General features: G+C 37.8%; 4 protein-coding genes across 4 annotated transcripts; all 4 read right to left on the bottom strand.

Annotated features, from left to right (window-relative positions):
• Positions 1–4,748: 4,748 nt before the first annotated feature.
• Positions 4,749–11,608, bottom strand: LOC137573363 (uncharacterized). Its single transcript, XM_068285293.1, has 3 exons — positions 11,379–11,608; positions 7,088–7,452; positions 4,749–5,551 (listed from the first exon to the last, which is right to left on the bottom strand). The coding sequence occupies exons 1-3, from the start codon at positions 11,487–11,489 to the stop codon at positions 4,828–4,830; spliced, it is 1,200 nt and encodes a 399-aa protein (XP_068141394.1). The 5' UTR covers positions 11,490–11,608; the 3' UTR covers positions 4,749–4,827.
• A 2,497-nt stretch (positions 11,609–14,105) lies between these two features.
• LOC137573415 (uncharacterized) lies at positions 14,106–14,930 on the bottom strand. The gene has a single exon (XM_068285351.1). The coding sequence runs from the start codon at positions 14,928–14,930 to the stop codon at positions 14,106–14,108; it is 825 nt and encodes a 274-aa protein (XP_068141452.1).
• Positions 14,931–16,998: 2,068 nt separating this feature from the next.
• Positions 16,999–18,679, bottom strand: LOC137573340 (uncharacterized). Its single transcript, XM_068285268.1, has 2 exons — positions 17,453–18,679; positions 16,999–17,387 (listed from the first exon to the last, which is right to left on the bottom strand). Exons 1-2 carry the CDS (start codon positions 18,532–18,534, stop codon positions 17,351–17,353), a joined length of 1,119 nt encoding a protein of 372 aa, XP_068141369.1. The 5' UTR covers positions 18,535–18,679; the 3' UTR covers positions 16,999–17,350.
• Positions 18,680–18,748: 69 nt separating this feature from the next.
• LOC137573366 (uncharacterized) lies at positions 18,749–19,508 on the bottom strand. Its single transcript, XM_068285296.1, has one exon. It carries the CDS (start codon positions 19,394–19,396, stop codon positions 18,824–18,826), a length of 573 nt encoding a protein of 190 aa, XP_068141397.1. The 5' UTR covers positions 19,397–19,508; the 3' UTR covers positions 18,749–18,823.
• Between the last annotated feature and the right edge of the window lie 5,865 nt (positions 19,509–25,373).

Below are 25,373 nucleotides of genomic sequence, written 5' to 3'. Positions count from 1 at the left end.
TAATCTATATCTCATTTCTATATTTATATTTATTTCTCTTTTTTTTTCCCAGGGGCGACAGCTCTCTTGAACTGCATTAACCTTATCAATATTTTTTGATGACCTTGTCTTATCCAAGGGAGTTACCTTTCAAATTTCCCAAATCCTTTCATTTTTTGTGGATGACGTTGGGTTTGTTTTGTGTTTTTTTGTTTTTGAATTTCTTTTGGAGCTTTTGTTGTTGTTGTATTTCGTGTATAGTCTTTTTGATTTTTCCAGTTCAAGTTCAAAGTCATAAAAAACTGGCGCAACTTTTTGCCTAAAAAAAGCTGACAACTGACAAGGCACAAGACACAAGACACACAAGAGACAACAGACAGCATCTGCGATTCAGCATCTCCAGGCCTTTCATTTTATGTGAATACATTTTATGGTTATTATTATGGCCATTATTATGATTTTCTGTTTCACAAAGAGCAAAACCTTAGCCAAACACCTCAACAACAGAAAAAACCAACCTTAAACCAATCGAAACAGAAATTTGCATAAAAACAATTGCAGAAGTAGCTGGCCATAAGAAGGGAAAATGCCCCAAAGGCAAAGGGGTTGGGCTAACTAAAGCGGGAAGATTTGAGGAATTGGCCAAGGGGTTTTAGCTGTTTAAGTAGTGGCAATTTAATTGACGCATTAAGTTGTCGTCGTCGTCGTCGTCGTCGCCATCGTGGCAACAGGGCTTGGATTTTGGACAAAGCAAAAAGAAAAAGAGAAATGGCATAATACAAAAGGCGGCGAAACTGTCTCTTTGTGTCTATTTTGTTTTTGTTGTTTTTGTTGGCTAGTTTTGTAATCCATTTTGTTCACGATAACGATAAAACTTAAAAACCAAAAACACATACTGAAATCACTTCATTCGCAATCTGAAGTATATTGCCGAAAGTTGTTGCCCTCATCCATTTTTTTGTGGCATCGAGGAGCTAACCGTTTTCCTATTAACAATATAGTTAAAACGATTAAAACATTAAGAATTATACCAAACAACATATTATGCTTAGTTTCACCTAAATTATAATAGAATTCTATTGTCAGTAGGTAGAGAACATTTATGCTTTGAAAGTCTCTGTAAGGAGGCTGTGGTATTGGCCTTGTCGGGGCTTACAATAATTGGCAAAAAGGCGACTTATATATAAGTTAAAGGCTCAACTTTTAAGATGGGAAATTTATATTAATTGATGAATATTATGAACAATTATTAATGTGGAAAAGTTAATTACCGTATCTTAAATATTGCTTAGAAAAATGAGATAAATAATGCACAGGAGCGAAAGAAAATCTTGGCCAAAAAACATGTGACCCTTGCTCCTAGATTTAGATGCTGCTGATCATACTTAATAGGACAAAAGAGGTTTCACTGGTGTTTATAGCCAAATAGTCAAATGGATGCAAACATTTGAAAATATTATTAAGGATTGAAGAGGATTTCAGCACCGCAAACTAAAAAACGATCTTCATCTCTTGAATTCAAAATATGAACTGATTTTATTAACAAACGTATGTGTATATAAAAGGATTCTTAGACTCTAAGAGGCGACAATTGTTCTTAAAAATGCTTACTCTAATGTTTATATTAATGCTTGTTTATATCATGCACAGCATTGGCGACTTGATATTGCGCCGTTGTTAAATCTTAAGTGCTTTTCCACAGAGTGTGGACGCATGTTTGGTTTGGTTTTTGAGCCATGAATCTGTATCAGCTATTTTTTGTTTTTGGAATTAAGCAATAATTGTCATAGGAATCTTTATGACTTATTTTTCTTGTATGTTTTGTATATTTCTTTGTTCAATCTGATTTGGTGAAGCCATTTCAGATGAACACGATGTTTATTCTTAAACAAGGATTTTACAGCTAAGATTGGTTGAGGTTCAAAAGACTAGATAAGAAATGTCCTTTATCATTACAGAAGGCTATACAGGATGGCTATATCAACTCTATGTTTATGATAATCTATCTATGGTTTTTTGGTAAAAAATAGTTTATGTAAAGACCTTTTTTAAACACTTTTTGAAATCATTTTTGGATATCTTCTTATCAACTGGTTTAGTTGTTCGTATGATTAATTAGTTGTTGTTATTGTATTAGTTATTGCTCCATATTGCAACATGAAGCTATTTGATATTTCAATTGTTTATATATAGTAGTTGCATTTCTGACCACAATAGTGTATAGATGTAAGCCTTTGTCTTGGGTTTGTCTTCTCCCCTTTCATTATTGTTTTTGTTAATTTTTTTGCCTTGATCAGATCATCGATAACAAACAGCAATTGAAATGTTGGTCAGACTTGCAAGATCTTTTGTCCCAAAACCGACAATGATCGAATATTATAATAATAAGAAAAAATATCAAAGAAGTTAAATTCGGCTATGCCGAAGTTTATATACCCTTGCAGTCCTTGACAATAATAATTTCACATGTTCAAAATTTGTTTTCTGCAACTCAATTCATTAATATACAAACAAAACAATTTTACTCTTCATACTATGTACAATTTGTTCTTCTTCTTCCCTCATTCCCTAAGCAAAGCAACGCACGCATACACATACAGTTTATGTAGCGTTGCGTCTGTGTGTGTATGCATGTGCTCTGTTGATTTGACGATGACGTAGTAGGCAGCAAGCAGAGCTGCCGGCAGCGATTGAACCGATTTATATAGACTGTAACTTGTGTTCTATTTATCCGATCAGGGTCAAATTTTGGGATCTGAGATTTTATATCAAATTCTATTATATTGGTAAATTTCATGGGGATACTCCAATTTTTGCAAAAATTTTTGTTCCAGAGCTATATGATATAGTAGTCCGATCCCAAAGATTTTCATACTTTATCTCACCCGGGTAAAAAAAAGCTCCCAAAAAAATTTCATCCCGATAGCTCTTAAGATGGCTGAGTAAAACGCGTACGCACCGACGGACAGACGGACAGACGGACAGACGGACAGACGGACAGACGGACAGACGGACAGACGGACATGGCTATATCGACTTAGCTTCTCATGCTGATCAAGAATATATATACTTTATGGGGTCGGAAACGTCTCCTTCTGTGCGTTACAAACATCTGACCAATTTTATAATACCCTCTGCAAGGGTATAAATATAAATAAAAAAAAAAAAAACACCTACCTTCAGTTGAGCATTCGTGCCATCAAGTTGCACAATTGAAATTGAATACAATATACATGCATATGTATATATAGAAATATATATATTTATAATTTGATCACACAAACGATCAAGCTCAATTTCATTTAGCTCATCGGTCTGAGAGTCTACCCACAAGAGCAACAACTGCAGTCAAACAATGTCACTTAGTCAGCATTTATTATTATTTATTATTAGCATTATTTATTATTATTATTATCACAGGCGGACTCAATGATCACGGACAAAGAGAAGCAACATAAGTCCATGACGATGAAGAAGGTTCAGCCAAGGTAATGTGGGGGCCCTTAGTTTTGGTTCGTAAAAGGTTAAAGCCAAAAGGTCAATATAGAAAACATATCACTGAATGTCATTTGAATTTGAATGTATCTATTGATGGATCAAATATGTTGCAACATAAAAACAAAACTACTTTAATATTTGAAAGAACTAAAACCAATATAGAATTAACCCTAAACTTTTTTTATAAATAGATTATATTTCAATAGACTTTTACATAATTTTCCCTTATGTCTTAATTGGGAAATGATTCCTCCCGGAATTCCAGTCGTTGCAGGAAATGGACAATCAGACACACATACACACACACACCCAGTTACACACACTCAGTTACACACACCCTTTTAACCTAAAGCAAAATGATTGTAGTAGTACTTATGATGGCATACAACATGTCTGCATATATTTAATTGATGCCAAAAAGAAGAAAAACCCCACAACACAACACAATACAACAAAAATATAAAAACCGCAAACAATGCCTACAAAATTTTGTGGCAACTTCATTAACAGTCATGGGATGACTTGGCCCAAAGGTGGGGACCAAAAATATCATAGAGTAAAACTTGGTAACTGGTTGAGCCACATCTTAGTGTGTGCAGCATCATCATCATTTTGCTTCCTACTTGCATAAATTTTTGCCAAAACAACACACTGCCACACAAATCATCATCATCATCATCATCATGATCATGATGATCATCATGATGTGTGGATCAGCAGAAGATGCGACTTACTTACTTTCGTTTCGCGAGTCGATGCCGATTTAAATCCCCCTTCTTCCCCTTCATTTTCCAAGATATTGTCGAGGCATAATTGTTTGTTATTGCCTCCGACTGTTTGCTTTATGGCCATTATTACGTGAGCACTAGCCAGTCTGGCATCTTCAGCCCCATCTCCGTCTCTAACTGCAGCTTCATCTTCATAGCCATTTTTATCGTTGTCGCTGCTGCTGCTGCTGCTCATTGAGAAGAAGTCACCTTATGGCACATTGAATTTTGGACTTGCTTCGCTTTAAAATGGTACAACGAATGGCAGGCAAATGGTTGGGGGATTTGGAGACTGGATAGGAATTGTGTTATGTGACCAGTTGAATAGATCCTGCATGTTGTTATGTGAATCGAAACTGAAGAAGACGACGACTTTTCCCGCCACAAGAACTTGTTTAACCAGCAATCATATAATACTCATTCACATGGCCAAACAATCCAAAGATATATATGATCATTGAGAACTTTTTTCTTAATTAGAAGGGTAAAGCAATTCATTTTTTTTTCTATTTAATAAATAAAATATTTATATTTAACATAAATTTACAAAAAAATAACAAGCTGAAAGGACTCAACCTATGCTCTATGTCGAATTGTTTGGCGTCTTGTCCAATGACTGAGTTAAGGACTTTTTCACAATTCTGCCCGAGGAATCATTCGCTTCCCTGGCGGACATCCTCTTGAACAATCTTAAATTGTTAATGGGATAGGCCAAGGTGTGACTCGGCGATGGGGATAAGGATGATGCCGATGACAAGGATGATGGCAATTGATGCTGCTGCAGGATACGAAGAACCTCCCAACTGGGTATATACGAATCCAGCAATGACTTGGACTCACGGCCGGCGAATAGATCTGGTGTGGGATCCGGCTGGGAGGGACGGAATGGCTTCTGGTAATGAGAATAACCGAAATTCCCCCTTCCTGGACCAGGACGACGGGTAGTGATGCTAATAAAACTGGGTGGATATGGTAAAGGAATCCTCGGACTTGGAGCATAATTTCTTTGTGCTGGCGGTGCGTAGGCGAATTGTTTGGATTGTTGATATAGACTCGATGTGGCAGGCGATTGGGCATAGATATAGGGTGGTCGTACTGGGCGTGGTCGTAGCGAAGGCGGTGGCGGTGGCGGTGGCGGTCCTGGCGATGGCAATGATGTTAGGGCATTTCCGGTTAAGTATTGTATGCCATTCAATTGCAAATCCAGATCATAGGGCACAATCGGTTTTAGCAGCCTTGTCGAGACGGTTGAGGCAATTTCTTTTGGTATTGTTGCTGTTGATGTTATCGTTGCTGCTGTGGGCGTACTGTGGAATAGAGGCAGATTAGATTAGCTAGTTAGGCTAACTAGATAGAGTGAGCCACAAAAAGAGAATTGCCAAGCGATTTAGTCTAATTGCCATTACTCCAATTGAATCTCATTTGTCGGAAGCCAACGGCGGCAGCAATCGTGAGTAAAATTTTCAATCCATTTCATCATCTCCCCCTCTTTTCTCTGTCTCTCTCTCTCTCTCTCGCTCACATACATGCAACTATTTGCAAATTAGTTGAAATTCTGTTAAAGGCATCGACTAAACTATTCATTTTCCAGTTAAACATTGCAAATCACTGCAATTTTACTGTGTCACTCAAATCAACGAAATGTGTGAATATTGCATTGAATCAATGATACTTAACGTTTTGCTATACAAAAAATTGAAGTTATGCAGTTTCCAGTCAAGTCATATATAGGAATATATATTGGTTTATATCTATTATTTCCTATGTGCTACCTAAACTCATTTATAATCTTGTTTAGATGGCACAATTCCTTTATGGCAAATTTAAAAAGTTCTTCAGAAACTTTAAGTTTAAAAGGAGAACAAATTCGGGAAAAGTATTCGAGATGAGATTTTTGATCTTAAGTTCAGATTTCATTAGATTTTGAAGAGTTTTAGTGAGTTTATTTATAGCGTTAGGTTGGTCATTCTATTAAGATATGATAGATAGATACCGTAACGAGATATTATACTATATAGAAAGTAGACAGACTTTGTTGCAATGTCAATTGTTTTCGAATCTACATTTGAAAGATATGTCTGGTTCCTTGGCTCAATAGTGATCAAAATAGCTTTTTATTTCATTGTTGAATTGCTTTTAAACCATTTTGATTGTAATTTAATTCTTATAGTTTTTTTACACTTTATAAAATTGATCAGATCTTTTTTAAATTAAATTTATTTGTCGCTTATTGTCAACCATTAGAAGTTGGCATTGGCATTTTCATTAAAATCTTTTGAAAATAGGAACAGGTCAGTTTGATTTAATAAGAAATTATAGACTAATACTTAGAATCGTTCTAATTTGTCATAACAGATTAATAGAACAAAATTTAAAAGCCATAATGAATTGTCGACTCAAAGGCAAACGGTTTGAAACCGAAATAGTTGGCTCAGATTCGGAAGTGAGAGTGGGCCTCAAATCCGTTTTTGACGAAAACCTTTGGAATAGGAAACGAGAACAGGCCTGATTGTAAATATAATCTGTGAACAAGGGCTAATAAATTGAATTGGAGTTGTCATATTTTTCGCTCGGACCTGAAATCGAGCTACATATGTAGATAGTTGTCCAATTTAACTTGAGTTATTGCTTATGAACTTTTATTTTTTTTTTTTTTTAAATCCATAAACTATTACTTAGCTTTATAAGCAAATCTATGGCAACTAGTTAAGTTTGGCACTCATTTGAAACTTTCACGCCTATGGAAAAAGGTTTGTGTCTTCAGTCATTTGTTTTGTCAAGCAGCTTTCAAGCTTAAACTTGATGGTTTTGGTTTGGAGCTTTGGTTTCGAGCTTGGACTTACACAAAAAAGAGATTCGCCGGCAATTGACCGGGAAAAGCATAGCCGGCGCTCAGCTGTTTGTGTTGCTGCTGCAGCTGATGCAGTTGCTCCAATTTCTCCCTCTCCCTGGCGATTTCCCGCTGGGCAGCATCTTGGATGTAACTGGGGGGAACACTGGCAGCCACATTGGGGCGCCATTCATAGCGATTGGGCAACAGGGGAGGACGATTTAGATCCACTTGAAACTGCTCTTGCTCCCGCTCCAGATCCTCGAGGCGCAACGGCAAAGGAGTGATGTCATCGTCGTAGCCTTGGGGCGGTGGTGTTAAAACGGCCCAAGCCAAATTAAGGGCCAGTAAATGAGTCAAAAGATGTGGCCAGAGGAGCTGCAATAGAAATGGAAAAAAGAGAGAGGGTACGATAGGTCATTAGAAGGGGATTGGACATGTGTACTCGGATATAAAAAATTGAAGCAGGTGCAAAATGAAGTAACAACTTGTTACATTTTTTTGTTTTGGTTTTTTTTGGGGGGTTTTCGTTTTGTTTTTGTTTTTTGTGTGTGGTGAAAGGCCTCTTGCCATGCCACGCCTATCGTCTTAGCGCCCAGTGATGCGTTTAATTGGTTTCTGTCGTTTTGTTTTATTTTGTGGGCTTGGTTCGAAATGACAACAGAAAACAAATTATTGGGTGGAGTGCTTTGATTTTGTTTTTTATTGAATAACTTTTAATAAACTTTAAGTAGATTTCTAAAAAGTGATAAGCGAAACGTATGACCAAATATGACCCTGAGGGAAACTAATAACTAATTGTTACTAGGTACTAGTTTTAATCAGGGCCGCTTTTGACCATAAATAATCTGATAACTAAAGCGAATAGCTTTCAAAAATAAAGACATCACATATAGAAGGAAACTTGCAAACCACATACATACATAGATATTTATATAAATATGTATGTATATACTTTGACTTGGGTATAAAGTATTACATAAGTAAATTGCAGTTCTTTGGCAAACTGTTTGGTATTAATGATCATAATAAAAAGCAATCCAGACAACTGTAAAAACGTTCATTTTTTACAGGGTTTATAGCTTTCGAATTTGTATACCCTGGCAAGACGAGTATATTACTTTTGAAGACACACAGAGCGAAGCATCTTCGACTGAATTGATCTTTCATTCCAAGTACCACAAGTGTTCTCATAACATCTTTTTGTAATTCATGAGCTGCATTTCACTATAAAGTTGCTAATTATTTAAAAAGTATTTCCCAATTTCAATGTTGCTAAAACGCCCAATAACCGTTTAGGGACCAAATGAAATGATGAGGTTTTTATAGAATACATATTACTTAACTTGAACTATAAAAGAAAGTATTTTAACTACTTAAGTAAGAAATGTATTTAGAAAAGTTTGAAATCATTTCCCCAAAGAATATTCCTAGGAAACATTTATAAAACTGACTGCTTAATTACTAACTGATTAAAGGGTAATATCCCCATAGTGAATAATCCAATTCGAACGACCTATAAGTTCCTAAGGACATTCAGAAATGAGAAAATTAGCTACGAATTGGAAATGCAATTATCCGAACTCACTTCCGTCATGGAGAAGTTTGGTTAACCTTGCAGGTTCTTATCATCAGACAGCACCAAGATTTTCGAATCACTAATTTGAATAATGTTTAATGATTGTTTAATTGTTAGTATATGGATTTATTGGACCATTTTATCGGGCCCTCTCTATGAGAGCCTAAAAAAAGTAGACAAATTATTCACTTTACTAACAGTTTGGGGGGTTTCCCGAACCCCTGGACTCTCCCCTGTGTACGTCAGTGGGTCATAGGTATTGGATTGGATAAAATGATAATGGTTATTTGAATAGAGTTTTCGGTGGGTAAAAAATGTAATTAGGTACTACTCTCTTATGATTAAATCGATCATTAGTAACTGACTTTAATTCAGACAGACGAATTCTGACTTAAAATAGTCGAACTTGCTTTGTTTACTCATCAGAATAAAAAGTATTCATCTTTATTCTTTAATTTGAAACAAATAGAATCTGATAGACAACATATTGCTAAGCAGGTTGGCTGTCTAATTAGGTTACTCATTAAATTCGATTGCCAATATTTGAAAGACATATGCAATTGCAAATTTAAAGCAGAAGTAACTGATTAAATCAAATATATTTGCATGCTAAACAAAGAGTTTAATGAATTTTGCATGCAATTCAATGGTGGGTGGGTTTTGTTAGTCAATACCTCCCCCATCCTTTAACGAAAATTCAGACAAATGGCCCAAGGCCACAATTGATAACCTGGCAGATGCCTTTCTAAAAAGAAATACAAATCTTCACTTGGTTCGGTTACTAACGGCCATTTGTCATGCCATATTTAAGCTGCGAAAATTCCAAGTGGCCAAGTTGCGTCACAGCAAATGGAATCGAGTGGGTATACTATACATACATACATATACTGGTATACAAGAAGAAACGAAAAATAAATGAAACCATCTCCAAATTGCAATCAACTGCAATTGGCTGGCCAAAAAGATGCCTTGCGAATGCGGCAAAACTAGTTGCAAATAAAAAAAAGATGAAAAATCATAGCCAATTTCAAAATAAAACCGAACCGTTGACGATGCGTGAGCCAGATTGCTCTTTTGGTGTGTAATTATTTGTGGTAGTCTGCTAATGATTTGCCCAGGTCAAATCTGTCTTGCCAAAAACTAAGAAGACAGAAAGGAAAACCAAAAAAAAAAAAAATAATTTTAAACACACTATGCAAATGCAGCTTGATTAATGACCCCCTCCAGCTAATGATGGGCTTTAAGATAGATGCTTTGTAATCTTTTGTTTGCGTTGGCAAGGCAAAAAAATAAACCACACGCAAAGAGATAAACAAAAGACTCAAGATACAAACTCGACATGGACAAAGAATGAACTTCAAGGGGGCTAGGGCAATGTCGATCAATCAAACGTATGTGAATGCCAATGCAATATCTAGGGAGGTCCAATCATTACAATAGAACTTTGCCATTCTAAAGAAGCTGTTTCCATTGCCAAATTATATATCCATGCCCATTCCATATTGATCAATAGTGGGTCATTCATTAGAATTCTAGAAAAATGCAATATTGGCTTCTACTCAGAAAAGGTTGCACCAAATAGTTAGTTTCGTCTTCATCGGTATGGGTCAAGTGCCAATTTGGGTTATATTAAATTGGTATAAGTTTAGAATTATAAAATTGGGGAAATCCCATCTCATTTAATGGAAAATCATCAATATTTAGCTCGTCTATATAAATTAGAGTGGTGAAATGGCATCAAAGTCGACAAATTTGAAAGAAAAATTAAGATTTTAAATTGTTTTAGTTTTCGTTTCATCACATTTGGTTTGGTTCTTTCCTCTATCCAAGTCAATAACTTAATGAAATTAGTGGAAATTCGGGATAAGCTCAAACATCAGCAGGAAAACTGCGATTTTGTTGTCTTGTGTAATATATGTAATGTAGGATTAAGGCTTCATGTTCTTCGCAGTCGATAGGATCTTTATAAAGGACAGTCCCAACCTTTAGACTTAAGACAAAAGCTCTTATTATAATATCCAAATGTCGGCGTCTATCTCAGCTCCTTCAGGTGTAGTAATATCTGTTTTTTTATCTTCCGTCTTAAGCTTCTGTATCCTTAAATGCATTCTTAATACGATTTACACACAGTAAGGAAGGTCATTAACATTAATGAGGGACTCAGCGAGCATTAAGTTCCGACTACCCTCATTTATTTTTAATCATTTATATACATTCTATTATCAATACTCAAGTATGCTGAAGCCAAAAGGTTTAAATAAGATATAGAATTAAGGCAATTGCGTTAGCGAATATTTGTTGCCTTAAGCTATTAGTCTAGGGCAAATGAATGAACTTTCCTATCTACAGCTTTAGATAACAATAAGTCAAGAATATTTTTTAATGCCCTTGGAAAATATTTACTTCATTATATTATAAGATTACATTTTTCAGTCTGTAGAAAGTTCTTATGTAACAAAACTGTCATCTAACTCTGCTTTCTATAATATCAGACATTATGCAAAGAGATATCTCTAAATATATTCGGATTTTGTTTCCTTTTGTTCAATTAAACAACAAAAACTTTTTCATAGCCCGATGAAAAGTTATTAATATTTGTTGTCAATCAATTAATCGTATTGTTTGCAGGGGCTTAAATAATTTAAAAAAAGTTTCTCTTAACAAATTTAAATTGAAACTTCAACGGAAGAACACAAGGCACATTTTGTTTTTTAAATTTACGCACCATTTTAGCGAATTTACACGGTTTAATTATAATGCAAAAAAAAACATCCAACATTAATACAACACACTTGTTCACTGGTTTACTTGTTGGCCAGAAAACAACATTCACCATTCAACTCATAAAAAAAGATGTGTTTTTCTTAACCGAAACGGAAAACCGACCAAATGACGACCGTCGAGTGAGGCAAACTGCGACAGAGTCGAGCTTAGCCACAACATTTTATACCTACCCAAAAAACATCACAAAAAAACCAAAATCAAAAAAAAAAAAAAAAAAACTTAAACTAAAACAACAACGTCTACAGCAGCTCCAACGGCAGCAGCAGCAGCAGCAGCAACACAACAAAAAGCATAGTAAGCACTTTTGTTTTGTTGTTGCTTTTGTATTTGGTTGAGTTAGTTCTCTCCACCTCCTTGGCCATCGCCTTGGCAATTGTTGGTGGTCACCTGCCATTGGGATAGATGCAGATGAGCGACGATTGGCCAAAGGATTGACTGAATCGAAGCAAACCAAACCAAACCAAACCAAACCGAACTACGCTAAAGTGTTGAGTGAGGCAATTAATTGAAATTGAAATTGAAAATGTGTGGAAAAAAAAGGAAAGTAAAGAGCATCAAATTGAAATCATTTCGAATTCCAGTCAAAAAACCAAACCGCAGTCAAGCTAATTTACGCATTTTGCGTACTTATCCAACTGAAAGAAATGAAGATGAACGACCAGAAGATACTCTGGATTTTGTGTGCAGAAAATCCTTGGGGGGGGGGAACCCCATTTATACTTTTGGCTGATACAAACTAGATTTAGAATAAACTTAGTAGTGACTAGAAGCTTTTATTCTAATGTTTCAGGGTTTGCATTTAGCTTTTATTTGTAGGGTATAGGAAAAAGTATTACATCATATGATCTTGTGGTCAACAAACACCTAACGCCGAGCCATTCCTCTTGCCAGAGTCGGCATCAATAACCGTTCACTTCCGCTCAACTCCTGGGGAGACGCAAGTGCACCAAAATAATCATTGACCGACAGACCCATCGACAGTAAATCCATTCGAATCTCATTACAATGCTCTTACAAGTGTTTCAGCCACACAACGCTGCAGGGCGTCATCCATCGTCTATGACTATCGTCATCGTCATCGTCATTCGCCCTGGAGGCGAGGCACAAGTGTATGAAAGGTTAAGTGCTTGAAAAGTAAATTTAAATTGTTATAAACATTTTGTTTATTGCATGCTTGTGGAGAGTACCCATACTCGAAACTAGGTTAGCTTGTAAGTACTTATTTAAATTTAGTTGTCTTGGGCAAAACTATAAGCAATACTTTTACGCGAAAGCAATTAGAACTTCAAGTATTTAGATTCAACTCGAACCAGTTGTAATCTGTAAATGTTCTGAATTCCATTAGGTATTGAATTCATTTTAAGGTTTGCAGGGACTAACTTGTCCACGTTCCTCCATTCCTCCATTTAACACTAAAAGATCTAAGACTAAAAGCTAGCTAGGCCAATTTGAAATGAGTCCTATTGGCAAGGGCAACTTGAATTCGTTGCCCTGAAATATGAAATTCGCCTTTAGGGCATTTGCTCTCAATATGATAATAGTTTTACCCCTCGTCATCTCCCCATTCCCCATTGAATGGAAGACGGATGGGGTACTGATTGAATTTTTGTTTGATGGTTTTTAAAATGAGTTAATTTCAAATGATTTTTTTCATCGCCTCGTTTTATTTTTGCTTTTGCTTTTTTTTTCTTTGTTGTGTTTGTTTGTTTTGGGGTGTAATGAAAGCGTTGAGTTGAAAACAAATTTAAAGTTTTCCAGTTTGGCTAGTTAATGTCAAAATGAATTTGTCATAAATGTGACAATTAGACAAATGAATGGCTTGGGGGTATAGGGCTTTTGGGGTTGTGGAATTCACCTTCTTGTGCGTTCCCCCTGCCACCTTCTCCTTTCTCCGCATCGTGTCGCACTCTGATGTAACCTACTCCAAGGTTGGTCAAAAGTAAAGAGTCTGAATTTGGACACATGTGTGAGTTTAGTTTTACTTAGTTAGTCAGTTCCGGTGGGGCGTGAAATTTTTGTTTCTTCTTTTTTTTTCGGTTACAACTTTCACAAAAGAAAAAATAAATAACACACGGGCAAAACTTTGAGACAATGCAAATGCATTCTCAAGTTGACGCCGACGATGACCTTGTTGAGTGTGTCAAGTGTCTGGGGGGTGGGGACTTGGACTCGGATTTGGTTTAGGCTTCTTTTTTGTCTCTTTGGATTGTGTCTTGTTATTTGTTCATGTTATGCTGGCCAAATAAACAATCTATGTGGTAACCATGCCCCAACACCAGTTGTGGCTGGGTGGGTGGTTGGCTGGGCATGTGCGTAAGAGGCCTATTATAAAGCCGTATGATTAATGTCGAGTCATTCGGAAATGGGTGTGAAATGTTTACAGAAATTATATTACAGGCATTTGCATGATAAATTCTTGAAGCAGCTGTTACGAAGCATTTTCTCAACAAAATGTATAAAAATATTCCCATAACGAAAGCCAACCCCCCAATGTCGCAGGTTTTGGCAAATTGTTTTTTATTTAGTGTTCAAACGGATTAACAACAATTAACGGGTTAAACAATATGTGACCTTTGGCTTGGACTTGTTGATGCCACAAGTCTACGTTGTTCTGGCTCTAATGTACATATGGGTATGCGGATGTGAGGCTGAGCTGGCAGCAGTTACATCATGACTGGCTCCGCCCAATCCTCCCACTGAAGAGCCCCCCAGCCAGCGTGGCACTCGGTATATATTCGTTGAGATTCAGTGTAAAGGCGGGCGGAAAGTGTTTGTCCTTGGCCTCACGATTGATGCGATAACTGTTGCGATAGGCAGCCGCTGGTGATATTGAACCGGCATAGCCGTGATGCAGCGATCCATAGTGAAGGCCAATACCAGAATTGATGGACGGCGATACACTGAGGACGGCGGCATTGCGTCCGCCATAATCCGGCTGGCCATTTGTGTGGGGTGTGAGGGATGCAGCTGGTGGAGAAGGAGCCGCATTGCCATTGTTGGCTGAGGCTGAGGCTGCTGCCGCTGCCAAATATGGACTAATTGGCACAATAATCGGCCTGGTGGGTATAAGCTGCAGATACTGAACGGCCCCGCTGCCATCCTGGAGGGTTTGAGCTGGCAGATATTGCATTAGCATGGGCGTCGATGGCAGGCTGGCCACACTGGGAGTTCCAGCTGTCTGCATGGGTGTGAAGTTGGTCTCCATTTCGGGCATTTTATATGACGGCTTAAATCCGGACTCAATTGGCGAGGATAATTGTTGTTGTTGTTGTTGTTGCAGCTGCTGAGCCTGGTCATAGCTGCTGGCAAACGCACTCAGCGTATTCAGATGAGGATCTTGACTGCTGCTCGATGATTGTGGCTGCTGCACTTGGATGCTATTAACCGAATTTGTGACCTTGTTGGATATCTCCGGATTGGATACTGGCAATGAGTGTACAAGTTGCATCAGCACAAACAGCAACAGCTGGCAATGGAAGAAGTAACGCGGCATCTGCATTAAAAATAGTAAATGATTAAATTGAATTGCATCCAATGACATTGAATGGAGTTGAGGCATTGTAACGTTCAAGGATTACATTTGAGATACTTATTAACATTTCCGAGAAGAAATTAAAAAACACGATACAAAAACTGTCTAAGAGTCTAGTCACCTCCCACTTGAATCTGATGTTGATTTATATCGCCGAATTTCACTTTCACTTGCTTTGAATTATTAGGTTTTTGGTTGTTGTTGTTGTTGTTGGTTTTGTGTTTCTTTTTTGTTGGGTTTATGTTTTAATATATTACAAACGGAGCAAAAAATTTAAAAAAAAAAAATTCACCTTTACTTGGGGGGGGATGAGGGTTTATTGTTTATAATTTTAATTTGTTTGGTTTTTGTTTCGTTTGGTGTTTATATTTATTATGTTGTAAGTATGTTGGACGTGGAGGAGCCTGGACAACGGACGCGCTTTGATTAACATTGCTGAAATGAAGTGCCTTGGCTTTTATATAGCAGAAAAGCGAATGGGAAAATAAAAACACAGAAGGCAAGTGAAAAACCTGGCGGCAAGTTGCCAATTTTCCTCAATTGCCATTAAAAACTGCATCCAACCTGGGTTACTCTCTATCTCTTTCTCTCTTTCTCCATCTCTAGACAATGGCATTTGCCTGTGTGTATGTGTGTGTGTGTGTGCAAAAACTCAAATACATCGTCGTGTCTTGGCCAATTCTTTTGAATCAAAGGCAAAACGCAAACAAAATGATTGAAAAAAGCAAAGGAAAAAACAAACAAAAACAAATTCAATTGTTGCATGTGCCCAACGCATTTTGGCCATCAATTCAAGTTCAAGTTTAACACGCGCATCGTGGCGAGAGGCTCCTTTTGAGGTTTTTCTTCATGCATGTGTGTATGTGCATATGTAGTTGTTGCTTGGTTCCGTCTTCCGAAACATTTTTCGAGGCCCACAATTAGCCTCAGAGGCTGAGAGTGTCTTCCGCATTTTATCTTTGATACGGTTAAACGGGTTTTGGCACATTCGACTCATTTCGCTTTAGTTTTGTGTTTGTTTTCATTCAAAAAGCTCTGGAAAATGCTTTTCCAGTTACCATTTTTTTCTCTTTCTTTCTTTCTCTCGTTTATTTGGTTTTCTTCCTTTTAACTCATAAAACATTTATTAATTGGCATTCAATTGACAATGGGCCAAAATGTGTAAATAATGCTTATTTACGAATTTAACCATGATTCGTTTAAGAACATCATTTCGAACCCCAGATGTATGTAGATATTTGGAATAAAAAGCCTTTAAATGGACTTTGATTTTTCTTTTTCAGATAGTTACAAGGATGCCAATGAAGGACATGACCGGTATCAACAGAAAACCTACAGGAAACCAACACGAATTATCAATTTTAACTCCAACGATGGAGTTTTTCATATAGAAAACAAAAATCGATTTCAGACAATAACATAAAGCCCAGGAAGCAATACAAGTCGGCTACACACAATCGAGGCTTCTCTGAGGTATTTCAATATACAGTAGATGCCGGTTATAACGATAGAAGTTCGAAAAGAAGCAAGATAGTTATGATCGTTCAGTAGAACCAGAATCAGTAGCTCTGCACCGTGACCAACTATGATGCAAATGGAACGGAATACCAGAAACAGCTGAATGAGTTCCGGGTAGTCTGCCCGCCCTTATTAAAAGTCACTTTGACAACACACACATCCCACCTGGACTTAGCACTTAAACGCTTGACCCAATACTAACCACCTACCAAAACCATTTCTGCTGACTTCACCGAACGAGCGACCCACTCTCAGTATGATCAAAAAACGTTGATCAGCCCTCGTCAAGTATACTAAAGGCCCCGATCTCTGGAAGAAGGACAGTCTTAGCTCAAGTTTGGCCTCGGAACCAGAAGTATATACAATCAAGTGGTTAATAAACGAATAATAACGTTAAATTGGAACTTCTGATTAAGTAGTTTCATGGTAAACTAGTGGTTAAAAAAAAGAGCCGTGCGTCTCATCTTCTCAAAACTCGTAACTGGTGCTTGAGCAGGGACCAGACTCGTAATTTACATATCAAGGAATATCTATTAAATATATCACATAGCACAATACATTATAAAAAGACTTCTTATCAACATCAAACGAAGATTCGACGCTGTGGATAGGAACAACGTTGAAATAATATCCCAAGCTCTGGAGATCTCTGCTAACAACAAATTAAAAAGCAGGATCTCAGGACATAAATTGGACTCTGAGATACGAAAAAATATAAACCCATGAACTACACAACTCTCAGAAAGTGGACACTCTCCTGGAATCTCAGCTGTGTCCACCCTTTACATTGGAATATTGAACTTAAATTTACAAAAGCAATGAGCATTTTGATGGCACACCTCGAGGTCTTGCCAATAAAGTTGTCATTTCGTGTTGTTCTTGTGGCTGGTGTTATTTTGGCTGTTGGTGGAAAAATTGGAATGAGATAAACTGCAGATGGAAAAGACAGATAAAAAGTAATGTACTTATGGGCTTGTTTGCGCCTTTCGCGACATTGTAACCAAAGACGTTCCATGAATAGCTCGGCTCTTTCCAGTTCAGAACATTCTTGAATTAGCTGATGTTGCAGTAGCTTATCGATTTGGAACTTTTTTTGGATGATAATTTGTGGCTTTTCCTGTTGCTGTGCCTCAAGGACTGGCAAGTCCATGCCAACAGGCATGCCAACAGGCATGTTGTCTTGGTGTGGATCGTGTTCAGATCGACTCGTTTGTATTTCACCTGTCATGATCTGCGAATGCTGTTGGCCCAACAAATGTTGCACTTGCAATTGCAATGGTTCCTTTTCTTCCTGTCCTGCCATGATCTGCGAATGCTGTTGGCCCAACAAATGTTGCACTTGCAATTGCAATGGTTCCTTTTCTTGCTGTCCTGCTTTCATACGTTTTCCTATTTTTGTGAATAAACGTTTTGGAAGAAAACAACTACGTCTACTAGTGGCTGACCAGAACCCAGCTCGATGCAATAGCCAGGGGCGTTTCTTGGGCTGCATTCGATCCAGATCCTTCTCCTCTATTTCAGCATTTGTCACTTCTTTTTCCTTATTACTTTCTGCCTGCTCAAGATGGTGTTGCTTGACCTTCTCATTATGAAAAATGGCTAGAAAATTTTTAAATTTCGGAATGAGTAGGAAACAGGAACTGCCTATTCGTGGCAGCAGTTTATCCGATTTCTTTGGCAGCGATAATTGACTGCCCAGAGCTTCCTTACGCACATACAGCTCGAGAAAGGAATAAACCAAATGGATAATTTGCTCAGCATCACCATCAATTATTTCGTGTACATGAAGGATCATCGCTATGTGCAGCTGCTTCAATGAGGTATGCAACAGATTATAGTTGGCATGCCAGTCGGTTAGATTAGTGCTATATTGACTAACTAATTCCAGACGAACACTGCCCGGAAATATCCGATCGAGCAGATGGCACCAGATCGCTCCATTGCGCAATTCTTTAAGAGATTTGTAATCGCTTTTCAATAACAAATTTATCCCCGCCAGAGCCCTCTCGTCTGGGCTTAGTTCATTGGATCCACTCGTCGCAGACATTTAATGTTAACAATTTGGAAAAAAAAACAGTTAAACTCTTACTTGCAGTTGTAATTTGGAATGGATTCTAATATATATCTGTCGTGTTTGGTATCTATAGTTGTATGTATTGTTTGATATGGGAAACCCTAAATATGTATGACTGACTAACTGGAAACTGTCTAGAAAAGTATATCAAAGCCAATGTGATGGAGATGGAAGAACAATTGGTCGATAGATTTTGAAACTAGAAATTTATTCTCAGAGATTGCTTTTCGCTTACTATACTTGAATTTAGTAGTTTTCATTGTTAGCCAGCCAAAGTTACTTCGCTTTGCCGACTGCAGTGATAACTTCTGATACTCTCCCGCTGAGCAAATACCAATTGGCCGAGCTTCCCATCAATCAAGCCTGTTACATGCTGACGCCACATGACAATACCATGCCACATCTTGGCGGGCAAAGCAGTGGCCCATAGGGTGAACCATAAGAGGCAAGCCCCGATCAGACCTGTTGTCAGACCAAGTAACCAATATTCCCATGCCGCATAAGTGGCATCTTCGCTTATCAAGGGCTGCAGTATACCGGTAATGGCACAGTGACATAGTCCCTCGATGCGGCACCAAAGTTTGGTCAGCATCAGATCCAATGTGAGGCAGCATACCAATGTCTCCATGGTCAGTTCGAAGAGAGTTGCCGAATGATTGGTGAACCACCAATCGGGATAGATGTGAATCGCTTGCAATACGGTCACAATGCAGGCCGAAAAGAGCCAACAGCCCAGCATTGGAGCCGGTGAGCATTTGCCCAGCAGAAAGTAGTACGAGACGCCCATCACCGAGTGAAGTAAAACGGCCATGACCAATGCAGTGAGGCGAGCCATTGGAACCACTTGGACTCACTTCCTGCAATCGTTTGGCTGTTGGCTTTGTGGCTTTTCCTCGAAATCTCTATTCAGGTGGTTTGTTCATGTCAGTCAGACATTTGAAAATGGTTAACTAACTGAGAGCCAGTTTAACTGGCTCCAAAGTCAAGGCCTTCGTGTTTTTTGTTCCTCATTTCCACTGAGCTCATTACGTTGCCTCTGAAAAACTGTGGAAAATTCGATAACCCGCACCCCCGCATCCTCTCATCCGGACCCATAGATGTCCGCCACTTTAAAGGCGGTTTGTTTACTTTCATTTTTCATTGCAAACAACAACAAAGTAAATAACTAAAAGCAAAAAGTTTATATTTAGTTTATCGACTTCGATTGCCTAGTTTTAGGCAAATCGTTCAGGTTGATCGTTAGCTTTCGTTTCACCTAAAGCTTTCCCAAAATAATTAGCAATCGATGATATATTTTATAGTTTAATAGTTTTTATACCATGCATCCACACAGTGAAGTGGTATATTAAAGTCGCCAAAAGGCATGTGACCCACAGATTTTTCGAACTACATAAATATATTCTTGACGAAAATTCATTTAAATTGGACAATGAATAGCCAAATTGTATATAGAAACATTTTGGACTCTGTCCAAGCTCTGTGATAAGGTCAGAGGTGGCGCCAAAGTGCACAAATGCTTATAGGAGAGTGCGAGATAGTCTATTCTTATCTTATCTATTCACTTGTTGCATGGTATAGCAAAGTCGGCGAGACGACTTACTTTCTTCTATTCGAGTTTATCTAACATTTTTGCTAACATTTGGTAATCAAACCCGAGTACATACATACATGTGCTCAATGCATGCAATTGTGTCATATTCTTATTTGTAGTCATTCAATTAGAAGTAATTACAAGTTAGTTAAAGGAAAATTGAGTGAGCAAATGAATGAAACAGAGAATGACTCGTTCGGCCCAACACAACTTTTTGTTACATTTTGTAGTGAGTGTACTTAAATTAAGTACAAAGACTTGTAGGTCCTCTTGAAAAGTTATCCCTGATACTAGAAGCCCTTGAAAGGATTCACTCACTCACAGGCATGGAGTTTTAATTTTATAGAAATGTTTGAAAGGCATCACGAAGTGCGGTGAGACAGGAGGAAGCCCTTAAAGATAACGCATTAGAGTAAAAGCTGTCTTAAAGCCAACACAAAGGGCTGCACCAGCTGCAGCTGCTTTAGGAGGAGCGAAAATTCCAATTTCTCATATTGTTCATGCATGGGTGTAGACAGGATCTAATTTACGGGGGGTTTTTCCTTCCAATAATGTGCATGAGGCAGAAAAAGTGGTCAAAAATGTCCTGATATATAAATTTGTTGTAACAAACTCACCCCCTAGCTACGCCTATGTGTGCTCGTCTATTGGGCGTGGCGTATTTTCACTTGGCTAAAGTGCAACTAAAAGAAAAATCCTATTCCAAAAAAATAATAGAAATATATATATATAAGGAGAGAGTGAAAGAAAGCGAGGATGGGAGGGAGGGAGTAGAGGTAAAAAGATAGGGAAGGCAAAACCAGCTGCAGATTTTCTATAAAAGCCGTAGCTAACGAGATTTGATGAATTGCAAGTCTTTGTGAATGAAGCTACAAGAAAGCTGCACCGCATGAATAGTTCCCAAACTCTTGGCCAGCCAACCTCCCGCATCAGCTAAAGGACGAAAAAAAACCCATTAAGTGGTTTAAGGCACTGCAAAAAAAAAAAAAAAAAGGAAGCAAGAAAGTAACAAAAAAAAAAAAAAAAAAACAAAGTAAGAATGAAGGAAAATTGTAAAAGAAATGGCTAGCAAAACACCAAGGCAACATGGCAAAAGAAAAATGCAGTTGACATGAAAGGCAGCCACCAAGTAAGCAGACAAAGCTAACACCCAGTTTCAGTTGCTTGTCCTGGTCCCAATCCCAGTCGCAGTCTTAACAAAGCAGCTTGACGAATTACTTGCCAGCTGGTTGGCTGACTAAGGAGACGATGCCAACCAAAAGGCAAAGGAAAATTTAATTTGACCAACATTTTGATAGATCAAGTTCATTTGCAGGCCAAAAAGATTTATGACTCACTGTACATGGTAAGAAAACAGCAGGAAACAGGCAGCAGGCAGCAGGCAAGCCATAAAAGCCAAGTTAACCATTTCACAGGATTCAATATTAGCATTTATTTTTGCTCCCTCTTCGTAGAAAGGCTTGTCTAATCCTGAATACCTATCATCAGGATAAGTTTGGTATATTGCCTTATGCCAAATTAACAAAAGTGCCTACCGAAGAGGGTTCGAATTGATTGAAATGTCCGTGGAAAGTGGAACGAAACTTAAGTGAAATATCCAAAGTTTGGCATGATTCCCTGTCACCTCTCAAACTGAGACTTTTGGCATTCATTACTTAAAGAATAAAAAGAACAACAAAACCTGAAAACAATGCGAAGTGGTCATACTCTAGTCAAAGTGCATAAATCTCGAGTGTTGTAAGCCCTCTGCCTCTCTCTGTCCTTCTCGTTCTCTGTCTATCTTTACGGTTTTGCAAACTATCGAATGACTATTGGGAAATACCCCACTGTGTTAGGGTATTAGAAATAAAAAAAACCTGACTGCAAAGCTTTCATCAGGACCAACTGCTGCTATTTCTACTGCGTCTTTCTGATATCACGCACTCGCACACACACATACACAGGCAAATATTGCAACGTTCGTCCCAAATGCATTCAATTAACAATTTTCTCTACCGGCTTCCTAGTGCAAAACTTTGCCAGGCGGCCAGAAAGGCTTCTATCGAGGGCAGGAGCTATATATATGTACATATGTATATAGAGAGAACAGAGTGCTAAAGATTCAGAGTGTGAGAGGCTTTTAATCAAAAACTTGCATTTACCCACAGTCTGAGTGTGTGTGTGTGACTACAGAACTTTTGTGGCCCAAGTTTTCTGCAATGCGACGGCTTCAAACTGTGGGCCAATGCATTGGGTGGCGGGTGGAGTCTAGGGCAATGAGGGTGGTAGGTAAAAACTTCTCAAATTGTGACGTCGACAAAAGTCAAATCGTGGAGATGGAGGTCCTTTCTACCAACTCTCGTCCATGCGGCAATCAAATTGGCTGAAAAAATATGCCAACATTGAATTGGACAATCGAATTGGGGATACCCTATTTAAAAGTTTCAAATGTCTTTGAGACTTATCAACAATAACAATTCAAGATCATAGAGTATACGTGTATTTAAACATGAAATTTATTATCTTTGTGATTAATTCTCGTTGAGCTTTTATTGGAAACCTTTTCAATGCAAATCTACCCGCATCAGGTAAAAGTTTGGATCCTTCTTCTGGTTCGGCCCACCCAGGTTGTCCCCCTTAGAAATGTTTACCTAACACAGTCGTCGACAAAAGTCCATGGCCATTTAGCAAAAGTAATTAAGCGTCGATGCGTTTCATTTGTGTTACTTTTCTGGGCAATTAAGGCAAAGAGAAATAAAAAAACGAAAGAAATGGTAGGTGGTATATACATACATATACATATATATGCATGTATGTAAGTATATGTGTAGAAAGTTTTTGGAAATTGCAGTTTCTCCAGTGCGGCGTAAAATTTTCATAGTTAATTGTAGACCAAAAGCTGTTGACGTGCTGGCGGTTGCCTCAGACTTGGATGGGTTGGAGTTTTGGGTTTGGTTTCGGTTTCGGTTTCGGATTGGGAGAAGAAAAGTTTTATGCAGTGCAGGAAAATCAATGAGGAAAAGTGAGTGGTGAGGTGAAAAAGGGCTGTGTGCAAGTATCGTTGGCAGCAACAAGTGTGTGTGGATGTAGAAAAAGGCTTTCGGCAATTGGTCAAGGGTTAGCCAGCTTAGATATACTTTTATAATGAGTCGAGTGGTTCAGTTGAGCAAACTTTATCTAATGCTGAAAAACATTGCAACTCCTCAACTATATTGAGACGAGGGGCGAGGAAATTTACTTGTGTATGCTAAAGAGATGCAAGCTTAAAGTGTTTTTAATTATTGGCAGTTTCTTGAGTTTTCAATTGAATTATATTAACATTGCTTGACAAGCTATTGGCCCTCTCCTTTAGGGCAAATTACAGCACTTGCTGAAACAGGAAATTTTGTGACATTCTTGCGATGATTATTTTTAATCTGTCATTGTGACTTGAACTATCTGTTAGGTAGCTGGTTATAAACTCAATGCTATGCCGAAAACATTTACTTCGCCTCGTCAAGCTCATCATTCTCCCAGCCATTCTCGGTCTTGGTCCTCATCCCCATCACCATTATTATCATCATCATCATGAATAGAGGCAACAATTTACCCAACTCTCCAGGCAATGCAATGTGCAAAAAGTGTTTCTCATTAAAAAGTTGTTTCACAATTTTATTATCCTGTCGTCGACGTCGTCGTTGTCGGTTGTCATCATCATCCCTGCTCCTTGTCCTACTTGCCATTGCCTTTACCGTCCCCATAGCTATCGCCTTTGCCCTTATTCCTGTGGTCCATTCTCTCCAGGTGCTGGCTGCCTGGGTAGAGGGTGACAATGTCAATAAAGCAAACTTCTTTTCATCCGGAACAACATCAAATTATTTTTAAATTACTTGCAAAAATGGCAAAAAATCCACACAAATATATGTATGTACTTAAAAAGTTATAATAATAATAATAATAATAGTAAAAAAACAACAACAACAATGTAGCCCCATGGGCATTTGTGGGTGAAAGTACCTCATGATTTGTAGTTTGCTGTCAGGAAACAAATTTTCATAGAAAATTAAATTACTTTAATGCTTTTTTCTTGCCAATCTACTCATGTCCATGTGGGATGACTCTCTTGTCGGCTATCTCATTCTCATGGGTTAAGATAGGAAAAACAAGAATCGCACATTAAATGCAGTAAGTAGCACCAAGTAAGTATTTAAAGCTAAATATGTTTACAAACTATTTAGCACGCATATATCGCTATCTCGCTATCTTTTTCTTACCAGTTCAGGGGCACTACTGCGCCTCCAAAGGCCAACGGCCAACTCGTCTGTTATAGATTATATATTAAAAAAAGGTTTATAGACATAACTTGGCTATTTTCAGTCGAATTTTAGTGAAATTTTATATGTTGTCTGATATTTGTAACAGACTTTAGTGTAGCACGTTTAATTGCATTAGTTCAAAGATTATCGGTTTTATGGGAACGAAAGGTGGAGTAGCAAAATTTATATACAATTAATCTCGTACCAAACTTTTTGCCTCTGGCTGTTACAATTTTAATTGAATTGCGGAGCTGGAAGTGGGCTTGGCGCTATTAGCTCGATCTATTACTTGCTCCGAGATCTACAGACGGACATGGCTAGAACGACTCGGCTGTTGATACTTATCAAGAATATATATTTCACCTCGTGAGCGCATGCATACATATAATAATCTTTGACAGGGAAGTTTATCCAACAGTATTCTATTTCGAATTGTGGAAAATATTGCAAAAGGTAGAGCCTTAAAATAATTTAATATTATTAGACAAGAATCGCAACAGATTAAAACAATATTAACTTAACTTTAGCCCCGCTAAATGCTTAACTTGGCGGTTTGAAATCTACCATGAAAAATGGCACAAATAAATCATTAATCAAATCATTAAGTTCTAGGAATTCCACAGCCATGGGCGTAGCTAGTGTTTCATCTAGGGGATACTGATAAATCGAATTGAGAAAAAGTCTTTTGGCCTCTACGCTTATGAGTGTCTCCAAATCGAACGGCGGATAAGAAATTAATTTATCTGTTACGAACTTATTGAAGAAAAACCTTATCGTTTATTGGTTTACTGATAAGCGATAAGAGTTTGAATTTTCATTGATGACGAAATAACGTCACATATGACCGATATGACAAAATATCGTATAATAAAAAAGCAAATTCGTATTAATTAATTCATTTTTTTTGTCCATTATTAGGTTATGCAAGAATTAAAACATATTTGAAT

The sequence above is a fragment of the Drosophila tropicalis genome, unplaced genomic scaffold, assembly GCF_018151085.1.
Source record: "Drosophila tropicalis isolate 14030-0801.00 unplaced genomic scaffold, ASM1815108v1 contig_4, whole genome shotgun sequence".
In the NCBI taxonomy this organism is placed as follows: domain Eukaryota; kingdom Metazoa; phylum Arthropoda; class Insecta; order Diptera; family Drosophilidae; genus Drosophila; species Drosophila tropicalis.
Note: the sequence above shows the minus strand (reverse complement) of the source record. Positions and strands in the feature narration are given on the sequence as shown.

Bases quoted from the DNA above. Each gene is read 5' to 3' on its own strand.
- LOC137573363 (XM_068285293.1), bottom strand. From the start codon at position 11,489: ATGGTGAATGTTGTTTTCTGGCCAACAAGTAAACCAGTGAACAAGTGT. The intron at 7,453-11,378 runs GTGCGTAAATTT...TTTCTATTGCAG, and splicing joins CGTGTAAATTCGCTAAAATG to CTCCTCTGGCCACATCTTTT. The intron at 5,552-7,087 runs GTAAGTCCAAGC...TCTATTCCACAG, and splicing joins CCGGCGAATCTCTTTTTTGT to TACGCCCACAGCAGCAACGA.
- LOC137573340 (XM_068285268.1), bottom strand. From the start codon at position 18,534: ATGTCTGCGACGAGTGGATCCAATGAACTAAGCCCAGACGAGAGGGCT. The intron at 17,388-17,452 runs GTACATTACTTT...TTCCACCAACAG, and splicing joins AGGCGCAAACAAGCCCATAA to CCAAAATAACACCAGCCACA.
- LOC137573366 (XM_068285296.1), bottom strand. From the start codon at position 19,396: ATGGCTCGCCTCACTGCATTGGTCATGGCCGTTTTACTTCACTCGGTG.
- LOC137573415 (XM_068285351.1), bottom strand. From the start codon at position 14,930: ATGCCGCGTTACTTCTTCCATTGCCAGCTGTTGCTGTTTGTGCTGATG.